Genomic DNA, 24,004 nt, shown 5'->3' on the forward strand with positions numbered 1-24,004 from the left:
TAAGTGTTTAACGAAAAAATGCGATTTTTTTTTTATACTGTAGGCTAACAATATACCAAAATAGATTACGTGGCTTTGCAACATCAGCACGAGCGTGATGTCATGATATGTTGTGCTTTCTAAATTCCGATAATTTTATACCCCACAGTCTTCGTTTATGAGACGAAATAAAGGTAAATCAGAGGTCAATCTGCAATAAACTAAGCAAAGGTTATCAAGAGAGGCTCAGACAGAGAGGAGTCACATCACCCCTCCCAACAGCAGCTGCAGCTTCACACAAACCTGCCTCACATTATTCCAGCGGTCCTCCGTCTGACTGAAACGAGCGCGAGCCTCGCCATATTCATTCGCGTTTCCATATCAGCCCGTGTGCCTGTCCATTATGGATATGCTGGGAAAGAAAGAGCGGAGAGGTAGAGATGTGAAGGGCTTGCTGAAGAGGAACTGGATTCTAATTGCAACCATCGCCTCGGTGATACTGGGTACTATGAGCGCCTTCATATTCCTTTCAGCACGGCCACATTTCACTGCATTTCTCTTATATCTCGCTTCATTGTGCTCTATCACACCTCATTCCTTTAATTATGTATCCACCGCTATTGTTTTATTGTTGGCAGCTTACTGTGGTGTTATGGACCGCCGTTATGATATCAATAGGTGATTTGACAATAAGAGCAATTAAAGTGTTTATTTGTTGCGTGTATGCACGTACAATATCTGCAGGTGTGTTGATGGGTGATTGTGATAAATGAAGGCATTGATCAGTGTGTGTGTGTGTGCAGATATTTTACTACTGCCACAGAGAAACGTGACCAGACTTCCAGTATGACACAGTAAAATCTCTCTGTGCTCCACGTGACGTCACACAAGCAGTGACAAGTATTATTAATTAGTAGTTCGGGGCTAGTTGTCACACTTTACTTCAGTGATTTTGCTGTTTTATGGTCAATTTCTATAGACATACCTAAACCAGTTGAACGTGTCTATCGTTATTGGCTAGGAAAAAAAAGACACAGTTCATTGATTGGCTTACATTACATTGATCTTTTGTGACAACATCAGCTAAAAGGGAACGTTTTTCGAACTTGGGCTAACCGTCCTGGCAAGAGTATGAACAAACGTTTTTTTTTTTAATGTTAACAGAACGTTCTTTCAAAGTTATCTGGTCTTGTTACTTTTGAATGTTCTCGGAACATTCTGAAACGTTTCTAGAAATGTTTGCAAAATGCTAAAATGGAATGTTCCCTTAACGTTCACATAACCGAGAAAAACATTTTTCAAACATTCAAAAATAGAACATTCAAACAATTACGTTTTCTGTTTTCAATGGGAATGTTAGCACAACATTCTAAGAACATATTTTTGTTGGCTGGGGTGCCCCTTTTTAAAAAGCCATAGTTGTATTCAAAATGCTGAAAAACATGATTAAACCAGCCTACATATGGTTTGCTGGTCTCCCAGTTTAGCCAGGCTGGTTTTAGAGAGGTTTTTCAACTTGGAGAGGCTGGGAAATCAGCTTGAATCAGACAAGACCAGCAAACTAGCTTAAGCTTTGACTTTTCATGAAATGAACTATTATGTTAACAACTCAACCTGCAGTGAAAAATTATACAACATGTGCAATTAATAAATTACAACTTAAAAACACTTGACTGAGAACACAGTTCAACCTTTCTGTTAAAATATATCCTCATGACATACTGTAGTTGAACATTGTCTTAATGCCTATATCAGTGTGGTTATATATAAACTTCCCCAGAATGCTAACTCTTCCCTAGGCTACATTGTGCAGAAGTGTACAAAAATGAATGGACACTTTATGACAACCATTTCATAATGAGCAATTCTTGGAATTAAAGCATGTTACTTTTAACTGTAAGTAATCAGAAATGACAAGTTTTTTTGCTTTGCACACAACTGGCCAGTTCATGAAGGCTTAGTCATCAAAACATTAATGGTTTAATGCTTTGCAAAATGCTTAGAACTAATAGGCTGTCCAATAAAATCTCACTATTGCTCTATTAGGCATTTCTGAGCTGATCGGGGAGGCAATTAAGCAGAGGTCATAGATTATTCACTATATGTACTGACAAGACAACAAAAAAAAGTCTTTATTGCAGTGATGGCATGTACACTTTTATAATATATTTGATATATTTTAATATATTTCTATGTGTATATTATATTTGATATGTTATATATTATATTTGTTTGATACTGAAAGTAAATTATGCTAACGGTATTTAGTTTTATAGGTTTGTGTACTGGGAAAAACACAGATTATTATGATGGCACGCAAGCTTCACCTACAATAAAACAAAGGCAGGTCAAGCAAATCACTGTTATTTTCTCAATCATAAGCACCATAATCAGTATAATACTAAAATGTAATAAAGATAAGATACAGTACAACAGAAACTATTGTAATTCACGTTGGCTTTGTGGTTATCTGGGTTTGGTTTAGCCTTGTTAAACCTTCAAGACTTCTCCGTGATGCGTATTTGGAAGTTATCTGATATGGCATTGCATTTTAGCCAAACAAATAGTTGTGAAGCTAATCATACCATACTGGTCCATGATACTTTTATGGCATGTTAATCGTAACTAAATGAAAATGCATTATAGTTTATATTTAGATATAAACCTTTATAATGGTGAAGCGCAATTTAAAATATATTACCTTTAAATGTAATATCGAATAACACACTATAGTTAAAATTATAATCAAGTACTTCACATGTGCTTTAGTTTGTTAGTCAACACATCAAAATAAGTGTACATCTTTAAAGTATGAAAAAGGGTTGTCATACTTCATACTTTAAAGTGAAAAATGTAATTTGACATTATTGCAAAGTTAAAAGTGTGCTGAAGTCTGTTAAGAATACAGTCATGAAAGTGTACTGTAAACTTAAGTAGCCTTTTATTTGCTTAATACTGCAAGAAAATTGTGAATTTTGCTAACATTTCAGAAAGAAATTGGAAGCAGACATACATAAATACATTTAGCTGCAGTGCAGTCCATACAGACTTCATTACGTTTATTGGAAAGCTTTTTAGTTTATTTGGTATACGTCATATCTGACAATATCAAAGTCCATCATTATACAAGGATGGAAAGAAGATGATTAAAAACTCAAAATGATACATTTGTCTGAAATATCTTTATCAGTTTAACAGCTGCAGATAATTCAGCACATCTCGTGTTATGCATCTGTTGACAACAAATGCAGGGAATTTACTGTATTTGTGCCCTGAATGTCACAAAGCATTATTAGCATACTCTCGAAATGTCAGATCTTTGTCAGTGAGATGACGCTTCGTTTTTGTGATCATTTTGATACAGTACACTCAGGCTAGTTATTATGGAAGCTCGTTTCCGTCACGGAATAAAACAATTTAAAAGATAATTGTGACTTTTTATCTGTTTAATTTGTTCTCAACTTTTTTTTCAGAATTGGACTTTATAACTCGCAATTGCGAGAAAAAACAAACAAACAAACAGCTGAAACAAGCTCCCAGCAGTAATTCACCACAAATCAATATGCATTTATACACTCTTAGAAAAAAGTTTCAATGGGCTTCTCAACTCAAATTTATTGAACCCTTTATGCCAAAAAGTTTCTATACAAGGAGAAATGTCTTAAATGATTGCATAATACTTTCATGTTTAATGGGTTATTTCAAGTATGTTTACGAGCTGCTTAATTCATAAAAATGTATTACAATTAAAAATTAATTATAACAAAATTAATTAATTAAAACTAAATCCATAAAATGGTCCCATGCATGATGGGAAGCCCTAAACGGTTCAGAACCTGACAGAACCCTTTAAGGTTCAGTATCGAAGCTTTTCTTCCCAGAGTGTATCTTTGTGTGGTTGAGATATTCTTGGAATATTTAGCTCTGCACATTCAGTCTGGCTTGATGTAGATTAGGCACAACTAAGAGCTTTGGATTTCCAGTCAGTTTGACGGGTTCTCTCTATCACTCTATCCATTGCAGGGATCGGGCTTGGAGTGTTGGTGCGGGACTATACCTCTCTGTCCCAGCTGGAGAAGCAGTACTTTGGCTTCCCAGGAGAAATCCTGATGAGAATGCTAAAGCTGGTCATCCTGCCGCTCATCGTCTCCAGCATGATAACAGGTATCTCTCTCTCTCTCTCTGTCTCTCTCTCCCTCTTCAGCCCATCACAGTATCTACATTTATGACTGGCAGTGAAAATTCAGAGGTGGTAAATGTTGCCTTAAGTTACCAATATTTTCTTTTAAATATTTTATTATTTTGATCTATTTTATTTTTTACTTTTTAGAGCAGTCACCCACCATATGCATGGGTGTGTAAGAATGATAAGGAAAATAGCTGTTCATTGAAAATCAGTTTAGGTGCATATCATACAAGGATTATAAAACTGACTGATTGTAGGCGTCATTCATCTGAGCTTATATTGGTCAGAATTTACCATCCATTAAAAAAAAGGGGGAAACATTTAGTGTTCAGGAGCCTGTTCATGTTCACATATGTACATGTGTGCTTACAAAGGTAAAGGCCTTGGACCTGTGCATGTGTGGATACACACTCACACACACAATCATGTATACCGTACAAACAAATTATTGAGTATTACAGGCTTGATATTACAGATGGAAATTAGCACAAGTGCTACAACCTGGTGAAATGCATCTCTCCTTTCTAAGGTTAATGTATATTTTACATTGTCCCTGTCCAAAAATAAATAAATGAAATGAAAAGAAATAAACTTTATCCTCAGATTAATAAAGCTTAGATCAATCAGTTTCAAAAATAAAAAGAAAGCAAGTTGACAAAAAGATTGAATCCAATATTTGATGATAATATAGCATAACGAGAGATTTAGAAGCTATTTTTTGGAGGCCGGTCATTTTTGACTAGGAAAACCACAAGTGTGACTTTGTACAAAATAAAAGCATTTCAAAACAAACATTTTGGTTAAACATTAAAGCACTCTAGTGTAATAAACAGTGACATTTTTTCCCCATATTTTGTTGAATATTGACAAATTTATCATGCTTTTTTCACTCAAAAACTGAAGTGCATAACCTCAGATCAATGAGGCCTACAGTCAGTTCCAAAATGAAATACAAAACCTGTCCTTATTGATAGAAAAAAACAGGGTTTTCAACACAGCGTAAGAGTTAAGCTTAGTACATACAAGAGCAATCAGAACACAGTTTAGAAATTATTTGTAAATAGCTAGTATTTGTCTAAGTTCTGAATTCATTCTTTTAATATTTGTGTACTTTGCATTGTCTCTTATCAACAAAATCATCTCAAAAAGATAAGGATTTATGCTGCTGATTATGTCGAAATCGCCTCGCCTAAGTGCTTTACTTTTTTTTTTGTATAACCCAGTTGCAATATAACTTGCATTGTTGTTGTCATTCTAAAGTGTTAACGTATCGCCTTGCTTCCTGAAGGAGTGGCAGCGCTGGACTCAGAGGTGTCAGGCAGGATTGGGCTTCGTGCAGTGGTTTATTACCTCTCCACTACCATCATTGCTGTCGTTCTTGGTGAGTCACATAAACATCAAATCTATAAACTTTAAAGACATATATTGTGGTTGTTTAACAAAAATGTTGTGCTCAAAAGGAATCGTTCTTGTGACGACTATTAAACCTGGGGTCTCTCAGAGTGCTGAAAATATCGAGAGAGCGGGAACCACACCAAATGTGACCACAGTTGACACCTTGCTGGACCTTGTTAGGTAAAAAAAAATGTAGAAACTATTTTTTAAATCGCACCCATTGGTCTATGTAAGAAAGATAATGACACTTGAGGAATACTTAAAAATGTATAAATAAACTTATGCAATGACATGTTGACCATTTTAAGTATGGCTTATGTGTCCAAATATAATATAAAATGTATTAAGCACTTAAGTTATTTGTTTTTCTCATTTCTTCAAAGGAATATGTTTCCTGAAAATCTTGTGCAAGCCTGTTTTCAGCAGGTAAAATATCAAATGTTTTAACATATTGCTTAGAACAATCCAAATATAATACTTTGTTGAAATAAACTTCATCTGTGTTTTAGTATAAGACGCAACGCAAAGAGATTGAACCATCGAAAACCAACTCAAACACAACTAATACAACTACATTTCCACCCTTCACCACCATTATTTCAACAGTTGCACAGGTGAGACAAAGATGCTAAAGAATGTATGGTGAAGAAAGATAAATGAAGAAATGTATGCATTTATTTTTGCCTTCTTTATGCTGTAGAATTTGACCCAAGACTACAAGATCGTGGGCTCATATTCAGATGGGATTAATGTTCTTGGTCTCATCGTATTCTGTGTGACTTTCGGCCTTGTCATCGGCAAGATGGGAGATAGGGGACGCATCCTGCTCGAGTTTTTCGATGCTCTGAATGAGGCCACCATGCGGCTTGTTCAGATTATTATGTGGTTAGTTCTGACACGTTAAAAGCATGTCTGTAGTGGCAAGAACACCCTAGAAACCACATACCCACTCCCTAGCAACCACCCAGAACACCCTAGAAACTTCAAAGCAACTCCCTAGCAATCACCCAGAACACCCTAGAAACCACATAGCAACCACCCAGAACACCATATAAAACAACATACCAACTCTCTAGTAGCAACCACCCAGAACACCCTAGAAACCTCAAAGCAACTCCCTAGCAACCACCCAGAACACCCTAGAAACCACATAGCAACCACCCAGAACACCATATAAAACAACATACCAACTCTCTAGTAGCAACCACCCAGAACACCCTAGAAACCTAAAAGCAACTCCCTAGCAACCTCCCAGAATACCCTAGAAACCATATAGCAGCCCCCTAGCAACATCCCAGAACACCCTAGAAACCACATAGCAACTCCCTAGCAACCTCCCAGAACACCCTAGAAACCACACAGCAGCTCCCTAGCAGCCTCCCAAAACACCCTATAAACCACATAGCAACTCCCCAGATTACCCTACAAACCCTATAGCAACTACCTAGCAACACCTTAGAAACCACATAGCAACCGCCTAGAACTCCCTAGCAACCACTCAGAATACCCAAGAAACCACAAAGCAACTCCCCTAGCAACCACTGAGAACACCCTAGAAACCACATAGCAAGTCCCTAGCAACCACCCAGAACACCCTAGAAACACAAAGCAACTCCCCAGAACACCCTAGAAACCTCATAGCAGCTCCCTAGCAACCAACAAGAATACCCTAGAAACAACATAGCAACACCCCAGAATACCCTACAAACCCCATAGCAACTATCTAGTAACATCTTAGAAACCAAATAGCAACCACCTTTGCTACCACAAAGCCACTCCTTAACAACCACCCAAAATACCCTAGAAACCACATAGCAACCCTTGATCGACCATTCAGAATACCCTAGAAACTGCATAGAAACCATCTATAGCAACCACTCAGAATATTCTATGCATAACAATCACCTAGAATACCTTAGCAACCATTCAGTGTCAGACTACCATAGAAACTACTAGAACAGCCTAGAAACCATATAGCAACAAACAAGAAACCACATGGTAACTCCTTAGCAACCATTCAGAATACCCTAGAAACGGCATATTAGCAGTCATGCAGAAAACCTTAGCAACCAGTTAACTATACCTTAGCACATGTTTTGCACAGATACACCTCTAAATCTACCGTAGGTTTTATTACCGTAAAACATATTGTAGGGAGATATATCAGTAACATATTCTCAGGAGTTTGTGTGTCATATTGATTATAGATGTACTGATATTTAACGAATGTTCTTCTGCAGTTACATGCCCATTGGCATCTTGTTCCTGATTGCCGCTAAGATCATTGAGGTGGACGACTGGGAAATCTTCAAGAAGATGGGCCTGTACATGGTGACGGTGCTCAGCGGGTGAAGAAGCTTCTTTAATGTTCCCTTGCTGATTTACTGGCCGTTTACTGTTCCCCTACAGTTTCATATCAGCTCTGTTCACTCACAGATAAGAGCCAAGGACATTCAAAACTGCTCAAGCTGCAGATGTGCTAATAATACATTTCATAAACTCCAAATTTCCACTTATTAAGAGTGATTTAGGCAACCGAACATCAGTCAGAAGATTCTATAGCCGGTGTTAAACAAATGCCATCTGCACTCGTGTGGAATGGACCGAAAGGACAGGTTTAGATTGCACATTGCTGAGTCAAACAGAAAAAAATAATAATAATTGTAGGATATAAATCCAAGGCCTGGTTTTACAGACAGGGCTTAGATTAAGCCTTAGTTTTATTAGGACATTTAAGTAGCTTTTATAAACTTGCCTTAGAAAAGAACATACTGGTGTGCATCTCAAAACAATGGCACTGACATAGTTTAAGATAAGTTGCTTTCAGTTAAAGGTACAATATGTAAGTTTTTGCCGCCAGAGGTCGCATTTTTAAAACAATAACAAAGACGAAGCTTGATGATGCTATAAAGGAGTGGAACGATGGGAGATGTTGTTTTCACCATCCAGAGATGTATGGAATTCACTAATTATGTTCACGGATGACGTAATAAATGAGTTTTTGTATTACCTGTAAGTTTGATCACACTATTTTATGTCATCGTAATGAATTAGCTGCAAGGAACGTGAAATGTAATGCTATATTAGCCTGTTACTGATATGTGACTATTTGTAAAAACAATCGTACTAAAAGTAAATTTGAACGAACCCACAGTATTTGCAAGCTAAATATTTTTGTGCAACACATACTGTATTTAATTTCACTGCCATAGACTTGGTCACCAGACTTGATAAAAAGTGTTACTGAAGTACAAACAAAGTGCAATATGTGTACAATAAATAATATTTGCTTACTTGTCTATTAAAACACATGCGAGAGCGGAGTCTCTGTCCATCTCAAAAACAACACGCCGATATTGATCCTTGTTTTATTTCTCCGTTTTTCCCAAAGCCTGCTTGCCTCAGTTGATCTACGTTTGAGTTTTTTGGATTTTCTGTACTCGCCAATCAATAATCATGAACCATGATGACTGAACGACACAACAGCGGCGTGCGAGATACTGTATCATTGATATATATATATATATAGATTCCCCATTAGCGGCTTAAGTATAGCAGCCCATTGAAAGGGACACTAATGTGGCGGTATCTATGTATATATGTCTATGGTTTCTACAAGTTACTACTTGTAAATGTGTACCTTGAAATGCAATGTAAGTAGCTTTGGATAAAAGCGTCTGCCAAATGCATAAATGTAAATGTACAAGCAGAAACCGAGGACGACGTCATTGATAGGCACGAGCCATTATTTAAAACTGGAATTTCTCTGGATTTACAAATGGAAGTATCCCAAAGGTTTTTGGATATTTCATTACAAAAATCTTACATATTGTGCCTTTAAAACAGCTTAAACATGCATTTTAGTCTGGGACTCGGCTTAAGCCTTGTCTGTGAAACCGAGGGTACGTGACCTTGGTAAAAAATATACTGGATATTCATTACTTATGATAATGTATAATAGATTGTAATGTTTAATGTTTTAAAATATGTTTTCCTTCCACAGACTGGCCATCCATTCCATCATATTCCTCCCCCTGATATACTTTGTTTTTGTGAGGAAGAATCCATTCACCTTCACTCTGGGAATGGCACAGGCCTTGGTGACGGCTCTCATGATTTCCTCAAGGTGAGCCAATGAATATTCTAGCATCTGTATTTTCTGGGCATGTTGATTTTAAAACACTAGCACTGCGTCCAAAATCGAATACTTCCCTACTATATAGTATGCGAAAAACAGTATTCTGAACTGATTCAGAAGTGCTCATTCGGTGGACACTTTACCATCACATGAGGCCACGGGAGAGGATTTATGCGCAACAGAGTAGAACAGTGTAGGACACTTTTTCATCGCCGTATTTTTTCCACTAATTTCTCCCATAAGGATTTCAAAAAAGTCTTTGTTAAACCGTTATAAGCCATGAACCAAGCCAATCATCTACTACGAGGTGAATCATAACATACAAGCTTTGATTGGAAGCAAAAAAGTATTTGAAAATCAGACAAAAAGACAAAGGTACAAGACTGTGTACTTAACAGCTATGGAGAAATATAAAACTACTCATTTAAAATGTTTTAATATATATACATATATAGTATATATATAAATTAGGGCTGTCAGTTAAACGCGTTATTAACAGCGTTAACGCAAACCCATTTTAAAGGCGTACATTTTTTTATCGCGTGATTAACGGTCTTTTTGGCCTAGCAAAATTTGTCGTTTTTTTCACATGCTTTTGCAACAGGACGCGGCATGCGCGGTGCTGCGCTATGAAACCCATTCATTTCAATGGCTTGCGCCGCGCGAGGACGTTTTGTTGCTTCGTCGACCAAAGCGCAAGCGGATCTAGCTAGACCGGAAACAAAACAACAGGCACGCCGCACACACTTGTTTGGGCTTGCGAGCCGGCCAAATGGTTGGTTAAGGTTACGTTTTGAGTGGATGACGAGCGCGAGACGCCGAAATGGATGCCAATAAGATTCTGAATTGAAAGTTTACTTTTAAAAAGTTGCCAAATGGTCCCATTGACAAGACCAAAGTGATCTGTGTGTTTTGTCGTTGTGAACTGAGCTATCATCATCGCAGCACGTCCAGTCTGAAATACCACTTGATGATGGCCAAGCACACACACACACAGCTGATGCGAATTCTCCGCCCCCTCGTCAATATCAGGACCTCGTCAGTATTTCTTTCACCCTTTTATTGATGGACAGTGTTACATTGTGTGAGAGATTATTTGCTCCAAGTGAGAATGTTAGTGTGCAATTGAACACTGTATATGCCAATATTGTTTTCAATAAAAAAACATTTGCACACAGCAAGCCGATCCACTTTTCCATGTTGATAAGAGCATTAAAATGAGAAAAAAATAATGGGACAAAAAGAAATCAAGAGACATTTAGAATAGATAAAAATGTGCGATTAATTGCGATTAATCGCAAGTTAACTATGAAATTGATGCGATTAATCGCAATTAAATATTTTAATCGTTTGACAGCACTAATATAAATATATCAATAAGAATAAAAAATAAGGAAATAATGTACATGACAAATCACAATTCTTTTTTTGAATGCAATGAAATTCAGACGTCTCAAGTGGCACTCAAGTGTCGCAATACTTTTTTGGCCACTGCACAAACAAAAGGCATAAATTCCTTCAATGCTATGAATAATTCTTTAAAAGTCTTTAATGTTGTATTTTGATCATTATTTTTGAGCTGTTTATAGCAGGACTTCCTGCTTCTGAAGATCTGTCTCTCCAGTTTTAGACGTTTTATGTTTTTTTTAAACCCACAATAATCAATGAAAACTGCTATTCTGGCAAGTATTATGCTTTTTATAATAACAAGAGTCTTTACTAAATCAGCTCAGCCACTCTGCCGGTCACATTCCGATGTGCAGAAGAGAACAACAGGATTGACAAGAGGATCACTCGCTTTGTCCTTCCAGTTGGTGCGACTATCAATATGGATGGCACTGCACTGTATGAAGCTGTTGCTTCTATATTCATAGCTCAGTTGAACAACTATGATCTGGACGCTGGCCAGATTGTTACCATTAGGTAAGTTGGGTATAAGCCAGTTGGTGTGATATAATAGAGTTAAGTGGCTCTGTGAGAGACAAAAGCCCGAATAATACTTTTTTGACATGTTCTTTTCATAGTATCACAGCAACAGTCGCCAGCATTGGTGCAGCAGGAGTTCCGAATGCTGGACTGGTAACCATGGTGATAGTCCTCACAGCAGTGGGCCTTCCAGCCAACGATGTCACCCTCATCGTTGCTGTCGATTGGCTGCTGTAAGTATGTCAGGTTTACTTAATGTGACACAATACGCGGATTTCACGCAGCCGCCATTTTGAAATCAAAAGCGAGGCTCTGGTGGGAAGAACCCCGGAAGTACAGATAGACAACAATGCCTTGGACTACCAACCTGAAGCTGCTGCCGCGATTTACACTATTGGATGTAAAAAAAATAAGCTCTTCACAAATGAACACGACTTGTATTAATTTTGAAGCCTAAATGCAATCGGCAGAAGTAATTAACTAAACGTAGGCTATAAATTAACTTCACCACGGTTGTAGCGGCACCCTATAGCCGCTGAGAGGCTAAGCAGCAGGAAATATCCGTGACGCGTTTTCTTTCATTGAATAACCAATAACATTTTATTGGCATGATAACAGACTATCCACGTAAAACATGATAAAGATCCGTATAAACGGTCAACAGAAAGTGAGCACTCCCCGCTACTCACCCCCTCTCTACACAATGAACCAAACAGGAAATACTACCAGGTATATACCCACCGATACCCATGTGACCAAACCACCTGGAAACGTACACGCAAAAATACAAGATAAAAGACAAACATTTTCTGCACTTACATTCCAGCCCCTGATTATTACACAATAAACCTGCAATAATCATAGACACAATCAAAATATGAACAATATTAACATACATTACATAATTAATTGTTATACATGATTTTCTTTTTCCTTTTTTTTTTTCTTCTTTTTTTTTTTTTCATTGCTTAAGGAAATGTGAAAAAACGTGTGCAAGAATGTCCAGAGCGCTCAAACGTTCATCATTGTAAAGTTGGAGTAAAGTTAATGTAAAAGTCAAGTCTAAGTCAGTAAAGTCAGTAATTCGATCAAGTCCAAGTCAAAAAGGTCAAGTCAAAAAAGTCAGTTGAGAGCTCTCAAATGTCAGTCATAGCTAATCTTTAGATTCCTCAGCTTCAAGAAGACGACAAATTTTTGTAATTGGCCTGGTCAAGCAGGTACTCATAGTCTTGATCTTAACTTGCCGTGTGAATCCTTTTTTGTCTGTTATCACGTGAATAATTTTACCCATGATCCAGGAACTTCTTGGTGCGTTTTCATCCATCATCAGTACAACATCTCCCAACTGATAGTTCCGTGTCTTTACCATCCACTTTTGTCGTTCTTGTAGTAAAGGTAGATATTCACAGATCCATCTTTTCCAAAATTGGTTGGCTAAATACTGAATTTGACGCCATCTTCGACGAGCATACAAATCTTCCTGCTCAAACAATCCAGGTGGTAATGTAAGCTTTGTTTTTAGAAGGAGAAGATGATTAGGTGTTAAAGCTTCCATGTCGTCAGGATCCAAAGATGATCTAGTTATGGGTCGGTTGTTAAGTATAGACTCTACTTCACACAAGAAAGTATGAAGACCTTCTTCATTCAGACTTTGCCCTCGAAGAATGGAGTTCAGTATTTTCTTTATTGATCTGATGAGCCTTTCCCAGATACCTCCGTGGTGTGAACCGGTAGGAGGATTGAAAGTCCATTTAATTTTCTTTTGTAGAAGAACGTCGTTTATCTGACTGTGGTTCCAATTTTGTATCGCCTCTTTTAATTCACGATCGGCCCCGACGAAGTTCGTTCCATTATCTGAACGTATTTCAGCCACTTGTCCTCGTCGGGCGATAAAACGTCTGAGTGCGTGAATGAATGAGTCGGTGTCCAGTGATGCAACCATCTCAATGTGAACGGCTCTAATGTTCAAGCAGGTGAAAATGACTCCATAACGCTTTAGAGTGGTTCTTCCTCTCTTTACTTCAAATGGACCGAAACAATCCAGTCCAACATGAGTAAAGGGTGGTTTGTCTGATGAGACTCGATCATGAGGTAAATCAGCCATCTGTTGATGACCTGCAATTGCGTTAAACCTTTTACACACTACACATTTTGACAGAAATGTTCTTATGGCTACGCTAGCTCCAGGGATCCAATATCGCTGTCGAAGAGTTGCCAGCATGAAATTCCGTCCACTATGTCCCACTTCTTCATGAATTTGTCGCAGGATTAGGTTAGAAATGTGTAAGTCCTTTGCCAATATAATTGGGTGTTTAGAGTGTTCAGGAATCAATGCGTTATCAAGACGTCCACCAACCTTGATGATATCACACTGAAGTATTGGATTAAGACTATAAAGAGGACTATTTCGCTTGACTACTCCACACTTTCGTAGACTATTTAGTTCCTCCGGGAATCTCTTTCTTTGAGAAAGTCGAATGATTTCCATTTCGGCCCTTTCCAATTCTTCCAACGAAAGTAAGTCCTTACGCACTGTAGGTTCAAACTTCTGCATCTCCTGATTAATAATCATCTCTTGTTGATATGGATCTATATCAGAGCAGACAAGAACAGTCTGCAGTCGTTTCCTTTCCTTGCTACGATCCATCAAGATTCGTCTCAAACGAAGGATCCATGCTACGGCTTTCTTTAGTCGAATCCAAGAGGAGAAGTAATCAAAGAGATATGATATGGAGTCAGGATTTTCATTGACTTCTATCATGTTTACCAAAGCACTCCTTTTAATCTCAGGGTCACGAGGCAATATTACATCCCTATAGGTGGGGTCCATAGGCCACTCCTTTTGTGATCGAACGAGAAATGCGGGACCAGAAATCCACGTCTCGTTCTTCAAAAGTGAATCCGCCTTCACTCCTCTAGACGCCAAATCTGCTGGATTACTTGACGAATTCACGTACCTCCATTGTTCTACATCGGAAGCCTTCAGGATTTCGGACACTCTATTAGCCACAAAGCACTTAAATCTTGAGGAGCTATTTCGAAGGTATTTGAGTACCAAAGTACTGTCAGTCCAAAACACGGAGTTCTGAAAGGGCATCTTGAGTTCTTTCATCCAGATCTTGTCAATACGGCTTGCAAGAGTGGCAGCTGTAAGTTCCAGGCGAGGGATTGTAATGGATCTTAATGGTGTAACTCTTGCCTTGCTTACTAAGAGGGTAGAATATGCCTGTTGTTGGTCATTATGGAGCAGCAAATAGGATACCACGCCATATCCTTGCTCGCTAGCATCTGAAAAATGATGCATTTGAGCAGAAATTACATCTCCAAACCCATCAGGCTTCAAACATCTTCTGACCTCAAAACTCTCCAAGTGATGCAGATCATCCAGCCAGTTCATCCAACGTTGAACATACACTGATGGAATTTCATTGTCCCATCCAATTCCCTCCCTACATAGATCTTGTAGTATCCTCTTGGCAGACAGAATCACAGGTGACAAGAACCCCAAAGGATCGTAAATGGAACTAACCACTGAGAGAATTCCTCTCCTGGTAAGAGGTCTATCTTTGACTACCACTTTGAATTGAAAGGCATCCGATTCAGCACACCATTGCACTCCTAATGCTCGTTCCACTGGCAAAGTGTCACGATCGAAATCCAAATCCTTTACCTTTTTCTCTCTGTCCTTCTCAGGTACTACACCCAATACAGCACGGCTGTTGCTCGTCCATTTTGTTAAACGAAATCCACCTTTAGCACACATACTAGTAAGATCCTTGTACAACTGAACAGCATCTGATTCGGAAGATACGGAAACAAGGCAGTCATCCACATAGAAATTATTGAAAACGACATCCATTGTCTTGGGGTCGAATAGATCCTTTTGATCCATTGCACATTTCCTCAATGCAAAACTCGAGCAACTTGGTGATGATGTAGCCCCAAATAGATGGACCACCATTCTGTATTCCTCCAGACTGCCGTTTACATTACCTTCTGGCCACCACAGAAATCTCAAGAGATCACAATCTTCTGGGTGAACTCTGATTTGATGGAACATGGCTTCAATGTCGGCCATCAAGGCAACATGTTCCAGCCTAAATCGTAGAAGTACACTCACCAGTGAACTGGTTAAGTCTGGACCTTGTAGAAGCTTGCTATTCAGTGATGTACCCTGATAAGAAGCTCCACAATCAAACACAACCCTAATCTTGTGTTTCTTGAGATGATATACACCGTGATGGGGCAAATACCACAGACGTCCGTCACGTCTCTCCAGTTCAGCCGCCGGTACCCTTTCTGCATAACCCTTATGGATCACATCCTCCATAAAGGTGGTGTAATCTGCATGAAAGGAAGAATTCACTTTAAACCTTTTTTGAAGAGTTAAAGCACGTTGTTCTGCAATTCTCCTGTTCATAGGCATGACTACTTCAGCATTTCTGAATGGTAGACCGATGTAATAATGACCCTTAATCAGTCTTGCTGAATTGGACACAAAATTCATAAACTGCTGATCTTCTTTAGATGTTCCTACCATTTCTTCATGAGCAGTCTCTGGAAAATCGGCCTTAAATTGCTGCTTCCACAACTCTTCCAACTTCATTACTGCAATCCTATTCACAGTCACAGGAAGTTGGTTGGCAGCATCATCTCCATTCATGCCTACTCCTTTAAGTGGTCCGTTAACAGTCCATCCGAACAGGGTCCTTACAGCATATGGGCCATTATTTTGACTACGTATGACCTCCCAAGGCTCCAGTGCTTCTGGAACATTAGCTCCAATCAAAAGCTCAATGCCAGCATTAATCATAGGTAGACAAATATGACTCAAATAAGGCCAACGTTCAAGATCTTTCTGTGAGGCGATATTTGCTGTGGTCACAGGCATGCTCTTTTGAGTATACACTTCGGGCAATGCACAGTAATATTCTTGACTCAACCCAGAAATCTCTAAATCCTTTAGAACGTAGCTACCGACTGATTTATCTTGACTCATAGTTCTGAGAAGAATATTAACTCTCTTTCCGGGGAGATTGAGCTTGTTCATCAAACTTTCCGTACAGAAAGAAGCAGAACTTCCAGAATCAAGAAAAGCATACGTCCTCACCACACTGTTTCCCTTTCTTGATTTAACACAAACTGGAACGATAGGTAACGCACAGCTGTCGTTACCAGCCCCAGTAAGCCCACTAGTTTGGAGAGAGACCATGGCACTAGCTACTGCTGAATTGAACTCAGCTTTCTTCTGGTCCAAAGTATCTACCTTCTCATGAGAATAAATGTGAAGAAGACTGGGGTGTTTAAGACTACATATATTACAGATACTTCTCCTTTTGCAGTCCCTACTGAGGTGACCTGTATGCAAGCAGCCAAAGCAAATTCCTCTCGTCATCAGAAAGTTCATCTTTTCTCTATGGCTTTTTCTGATAAGTTTATTACAGACATCCAGTATGTGTTCACCACTACAAAAGAGACAGGTTCTGTTGGTTGATATCTTATGGTGTTCTTTCATTTCAGGTATAGCAGTGACAGTGGTTGCAAAGCTGCTTCTAGTTTTTGGCTGACTTGCTTTGAAATTAGTCTTCCTACCTCCAGCAGGTGATACATCCTGAATATTACCAAATACAGGGTCAGATAGAATTTTTACTTGTTTCTCGATGAAGTCAACAACATCAGAAAAGGTGGTTTGATTGTGGCGTCGCTCCTTTAACTCATATGCAACGACTCTCCATCTGTCTTTGAGTTTATAAGGAAGCTTTGAGAGGATAATTTGCATGTTAGTGGTGAAATTCAGCTCATTCATATAGTTAATATCTTGCATAGCGTTGCAACAACTCCTTAGGAAAAGACCATACTCTTGCAGAGACTTAGCATCTTCAGATTTTATAGCTTTCCATGAAAGAGCCTTTTCCATATATGACGAAGCAATTTTTACCTCATTACCAAAGTTCTCCTTAAGCAATGCCTTAGCCTTTAAGTAACCTTGTAACGGGGTCATGAGCTGGCAACTTCTGACAAGTTCTTTCGACTGTCCTCGTGTATATTGCTCCAGAAAGTGCAGACAATCTCCTGGGTTGTCTGCCTTCTTTTCCACAACTTCCTCAAATGTGCGCATAAACTCATGAAAGCGCAATGGATCTCCATCAAAGTACTGTATTTCTCTGGGTGGAAGTGAAGACAAGTTATGCTGTTTAACCAATAGGGTAGCTATTTCATTCTGCTTACCCATAAGCTGAAGCATGCTTGTATGGCTTGCGTCAATTTGAAAACTTGATCCTGACCCATGAGCATATTCACTATTCTGATTATCCAATGATGACCTATTAGGCAATGTAGATTGTGAAGGTTTCATTTTAGATCTTGTTGATTGTTGTTGTCCTGACTGAGATAGAGAATAATTTGAAATCCTTTGTATATTATCGACATGTGATGTACGTGTTACAGGTATGGACTCTGATGCTGATGGCACATTAGCAGAAGGAACAAATGGTTCCGCCACCGAATGAAGGGGTTTCGACATAGTCCTATCCGCAGATGAATGAGATGCAGAATGAACGTCTTGATACACCTTTACTCTTGCCATTGACTCTGCTAATTTAGTTTCCAACTCCAGTTTTTCCCTCCTTCTCCTCAACAGTTCCTCCTGTTCCTCTAAATCATGTTTCCTTTGCAGCATTTGTTGAGAAGCCAATAAAGCAGCCAGTTCTGCCTCAGCCTTAAGACGAATGGAAGATCGGCATGATCGAGACCCATGAGATGTAACTCCAGAAGATCTTTTACTGCTTATATTTGAAGCGCTGTCCATTGGTTGAATTTCATTTTCGAGGTTCCCAGAATCCATTCCAGCTTGTAGATGTACATTAGAGGGCTGAGTATTGTGTGTCGTGGACACCACGTCAGCAGAGGGTGAAATATCAGATGCACAAACCCCTTGAGATGTTGTATATATGGCTTCCTCAACCACAGGCCCGCAGATATTAGAAGGAGCGGTGCAGGTATTCAATTTCCCAACTTCATTCATCCATTGTTTAACGTCATCCACAAAGCCATTGTAATGTTCCAAAATGGAGTCAAACCATTCATTTTGTTTACTTTGTTCCTCCGGAGGAAGTAGAGGCAATACTCCTTTATGCAGCGCAGATGCATCATCCATAAGCAGCTGTGTCGTTTTCAGCATAGAACACACTTGAGACGCATTGTCATCGCATATCATCAGCTCTTTCATTGACCCAATCAAACTCTTCACTTTATTCACTTTACTCTTGCGATCCCTTTGCAAGGCTTCAATTTTAGCCACCAGGGCTTTTGCCGTGGGTTTATGCTCTCGTTTGCCGCTACCAGCAGCGTGCTCCATATCCTCAGAATCCATCATTCTCCAACGCAACGGACAATGTGAGCTCCGTTTCAAACAGCGCGCTCACAGAGCCAAACAATGAATGAACGTAACAAGGCAGCACACGAGAGCCCATAAATATGCACGAGCAGCACAAAGCGCATTCAACCCAACTCCAATCCAACGACTACAACAGCGTCTTCCACAACGGTGATACAGCACAATCCATTAAAACCGCCAACATACCTCGTTTGCCGTCTGTATGTGCGTCGTGTCCGTCAATCTACTTCATGATGCACGTCCGCCACAACATGCTGTATGCAGAAACAGCCGTTTCCAAGTCGCGTCCATAATCCATAAATTATGCAGGTTTTCTGTTGACTAATGTAGCGGCACCCTATAGCCGCTGAGAGGCTAAGCAGCAGGAAATATCCGTGACGCGTTTTCTTTCATTGAATAACCAATAACATTTTATTGGCATGATAACAGACTATCCACGTAAAACATGATAAAGATCCGTATAAACGGTCAACAGAAAGTGAGCACTCCCCGCTACTCACCCCCTCTCTACACAATGAACCAAACAGGAAATACTACCAGGTATATACCCACCGATACCCATGTGACCAAACCACCTGGAAACGTACACGCAAAAATACAAGATAAAAGACAAACATTTTCTGCACTTACAACGGTCATATTACTTTAACGTCACCACCATTAAAGGGATAGTTCACCCAAAAATAAAAATTCTGTCATTAGTTACTCAACCTCATGTTGTTCCAAACCAGTAAGACTTTAGTTTATCTTCGGAGCACAAATTAAGATTTTTTTTTATGAAATCTGAGAGCTTTCTGTCCCTCCATTGACACAACTGAAACTTTGACGCTTCAAAAAGTTCATAAAGAGATCGTAAAACTAATCCATATGAATTTTGCGGTTTAGTCCAAATTTTCGGAAGAAACACGATCGCTTTATATGATTAACAGAGTGAATTTAGGCTTTTATTCACATATAAACACTGATCAGCGAACTTAAGCTCAACCGAAACTGCTTGACGCACGAGAACAAACCTCATTGGTTCTTTGCTGAATCTCAAACATGCTGCGTATACACGAGAATGAACCTCATTGGTTCAAAAATGCTTGAGCTTCCATTGTGGGAGTTGATGAATGTTGATTCTGAAGTGTGCATACGATGGACAATTTACGGGAGGGGATTTATGAATGACATTGAAGTGACGCAACAAACGTTTGTAGGTCACATGACAGTAACAACATGGCGGATGTAGTATGTCTGAATTTCATTCATACTACCCACGATTATACTATATAGAACGTACATTTTTTAATGGTCGCAAAGTAAGTTCCAATTCAAAGTACATACTCAGACAGTATGCGATTTCGGACGAAGCGAGGGTTTAGAGTTTCCTTCACCATTGTGATAGCTTTCATTTACATTCAACTGGTAAATATGATGTTTCTGAGATGACTTGTACTGTGTTCATACTATGTCGTAATAACCTTAATTACAAAATGACAGGACGTGATGTTCTGCTGTTTACGTCTTCGGATTCGGAATTGTGCGTTTCTGTGACAACATTATCGATGCCAAACAGAGTGCAAAAGTCGGTTTCCGGAAGTAAAAACTCATTCATTTTCTCCACAAAGAAAATTGATTTTGAACAATAACTTATAAACCTTTAAGGACAGACCTACTGTGAGCTACGAGGTTGTTAATCCATAATATTTGCTTCTATTGAAGCCATTAGCTTATTTTTAAATAATCATGTTTAACAGTGTAATTCCTGGTGATAACCTACATTACCCATGATGCTGTACAGAAAATTACACCAATCGGAGAGTTGAAAAAAAGCAACATGCTCCAAATTGCTCTTTAGCTATTTTGATCAGCGCCATTGAAAAAGGGGGTGGGCACTGTTGCACTCTATTGCATCTGCAGCGGTCAGGTGGTACAGAGGTCACATGGAAAATTCCCAGTATACATGTTGACTACAGGTTATTACCATATGGCGTGAATGAACATTTTAATGCACTATAGACCCTGTTTACACCTGCGTTTGGTTGATCGGATCACAAGTAGACAAGGGAGACACATTCCCGTTTACATCTGGCGTTTCAATCCGTCTCTTTTGTCCACTTTCAACCACTTCTGTCCCGCTTTCTTGAAGGGGAGGGTCTATGGGCGGGTAAATGTATGGGTTTTTCAGATCTTGCGATCTAATGGATGAAATAAGCTCACGGAATTCACATATGAACGCGCCTGGAGACGATGTAAAAAGACCACGTAAGACTCTGAACAGCCGCAAGATCACGCCAGACACTGCGAGTGTGTTAGAAATCAGGAATGGTGAGAGAACGTTGTGTTTGATATGTTTTTCGTCCTTAAACCAAACTTGGGCTTCCAGCCGGCAAAGTTTAAATCCCGTCTGGCTAGTGCGCTGCTTCTTTTGCGGCTGTTGGAACACATTCGACCACATGACCGTTTACATTACGAAAGCAATCCGGTCGAATGGGTTTTTGTCTACCCCTGGAAGTGGTCGAAAGTGGACAAGCTCAAAACGTTTTAGACCTTTACACCTGCATTTAGTGTCGTCCACTTTTGATCCGATCGACCAAAAAGCATCTTAATACCAGGTGTAAACAGGGCCCATATATAGGCCAATTCACACTGCACTGATAGACGGCGACCATTGCGGACAATCACCAGATTACAGCACGTCACTTCTCAGACATTCCACAACCGGACAAGCCGATTCAACATGTTCAATCAGCAAAAACAAGCTCCGACAAAACCCTGATGAAGTGTCAGTGCAGTATGAATTGGCCTTATGATTTTTGAAGGTTCATGTGACACTGAACATTGGAGACATGGCTGCTAAATATTCTAACAGCTGCTATAATGTGAGAGTTAACAATCATTTTCCAATCAAATTAGCGATCGCTTCCGAACCATGATCAACGTGTTGGGAGATGCCTACGGTGCCGGAATAGTCCAGAAGCTGTCTAAGCGAGAACTAGAGAGGATGGACCTGATTTCAGACGTGGATGCGGCCAACCCCTTCGCCCTAGAGACCACGCTGGACGACGACGAGTGCGAGAAGAAATCTTACGTGAACGGTGGATTCACCATTGACAAAAGCGACGCCATTTCCTTCACCGAGACCTCGCAGTTCTAGAGGTAACGTGACAAATGTGACATCACTGAAAGGAGGGTTCAGAGAGGTAGGAGCCATTCATAAAAGCTGTGCTATGACTAGGACAGAAAGTCATTACCAAGGACATGATTGAGCGCAGACATTAGCAATACCTGCCCTTGCGGTTCTCCTTCTTTCATTTTCCATGCTCTTGAACTTACGTGTGCGCTAGACAGAGAGAAAAAATGTCCGTAAGGAAACTATGTGCTTCCACAGCTCATTTACATGTTGCCATGATTTATGCAAAGCGGTTTTTCCTTTAATTAACTGCAGTTGTTTTCTTTGGCTTCGTACTAATGAATAGCTTTTTAGCAGTAGGTGATTTTTGTATTGTACAACAAAAGAGCATGTTGCTAACTAGCCAATGTTACTATACACAAAAAAAACGCTGAATTTAAGGTCATCGAAATCTGCTTTTTTTTTTTCGCAAATTATGTTCATTTGTTTTAGACTCGGTAAAGTGTGAAATTTTGCCAGTTATGTATTTGCACTTGCTATTGAGAGCCAAATGTGTATGAGCTTTGCGTGTCTTTCATTTCAGATTTGTGCCAAATTGTTGATATGAAGGGGAACATTTTTATACAAACTTCTAAAATGAAATGAAATATTGCATGATAAGGATTTGATATGAAGTACAGGAATGGCCTTGAGAATGAAAATCAGATCCTTTGTACACAATTATTTTGTCATGACACTGAAGGTGGCAAGCCTTAATAGTTTCTTCAGCAAGCCACTCATTTTATGGTTTTACTTTGTCGTTGTTGTTGAATCAGAGCTATTTTAAAGAATATTTTTTAAAAGACTACACCGATGATGTTGTCAGTGCCAAATTTCTGCCATTGAAGCAGTTTTTAAGTTTCTTTTACAGTATTTAATTTCTTTATATTTTGTTTTACATTAGAAATGAGAGAAAACGATCAATGTGAAGCATTAATGGTCTGTGTTTGAGGTTCTGGAACTGAATTAACACCATAAAGCACACCATTGTACAACTGTATTTATACAGTACAGTAGTCAAATTAGTTATACTGTATGATTCAACAAGTACTGTATGTGTATCCACAAAATAATAAAGACAAATGTCAACACCTGAAAAATTGCCTAAATTGCCTTTTTTCATGTAACAAAATACCATGAGATGTTGTTTAACAAGTTTCAGCTTGTGTTGTTTAATTGTAGAGTGTAATGTTTCTAATATTCTTTGATATACACTCACCGGCCACTTTATTAGGTACACACGTTCTATTGCGCATTAACGCGAATATATAATCAGCCAATCACATGGCAGCAACTCAATGCGTTTAGGCATGTAGACATGGTCAAGACGATCTGCTGAAGTTCAAACTGAGCATCAGAACGGGGAAGGAAAGGTGATTTAAGTGACTTTAACGTGGCATGGTTGGTGGTGCCAGACGGGCTGGTCTGAGTATTTCAGAAACTGCTGATCTACTGGAATTTTCACGCACAACCATCTATAGGATTTACAGAGAATAGTAAAAAAGAGAAAATATCCAGTCAGTGGCAGTTCTGTGGGTGAAAATGCCTTGTTGATGCCAGAGATTAGAGGAGAATGACCTGACTGGTTCCAGCTGACAGAAAGGCAACAGTAACTCAAAAGTCCAATCTTGAAGCAGAAGAGCTACAGCAGCAGAAGCAACAATTCACACAGGCTCACCAAAATTGGACAATAAAAGATAGGAAAATGTTGCCTGGTCTGATGAATCTCGATTTCTGCTGCAACATTCAGATGGTAAGGGCAGAATTTGGTGTAAAAACATGAAATAATGGATCCATCATGCCTTGTATCTGTGGTTCAGACTGGTGGTG

General features: G+C 39.2%; 1 protein-coding gene across 1 annotated transcript; it reads left to right on the forward strand.

Moving 5' to 3' along the window:
- Nucleotides 1–234: 234 nt before the first annotated feature.
- Nucleotides 235–23,274, forward strand: slc1a1 (solute carrier family 1 member 1). Its single transcript, XM_056240353.1, has 12 exons — nucleotides 235–482; nucleotides 4,003–4,143; nucleotides 5,454–5,546; nucleotides 5,626–5,740; nucleotides 5,944–5,986; nucleotides 6,070–6,174; nucleotides 6,261–6,445; nucleotides 7,801–7,908; nucleotides 9,564–9,686; nucleotides 11,427–11,621; nucleotides 11,723–11,857; nucleotides 21,919–23,274. Exons 1-12 carry the CDS (start codon nucleotides 383–385, stop codon nucleotides 22,157–22,159), a joined length of 1,584 nt encoding a protein of 527 aa, XP_056096328.1. The 5' UTR covers nucleotides 235–382; the 3' UTR covers nucleotides 22,160–23,274.
- The last annotated feature ends 730 nt before the right edge of the window (nucleotides 23,275–24,004 follow it).

Source organism: Rhinichthys klamathensis, unplaced genomic scaffold, assembly GCF_029890125.1.
Source record: "Rhinichthys klamathensis goyatoka isolate OS25496 unplaced genomic scaffold, OSU_Roscu_1.1 h1tg000593l_1, whole genome shotgun sequence".
In the NCBI taxonomy this organism is placed as follows: domain Eukaryota; kingdom Metazoa; phylum Chordata; class Actinopteri; order Cypriniformes; family Leuciscidae; genus Rhinichthys; species Rhinichthys klamathensis.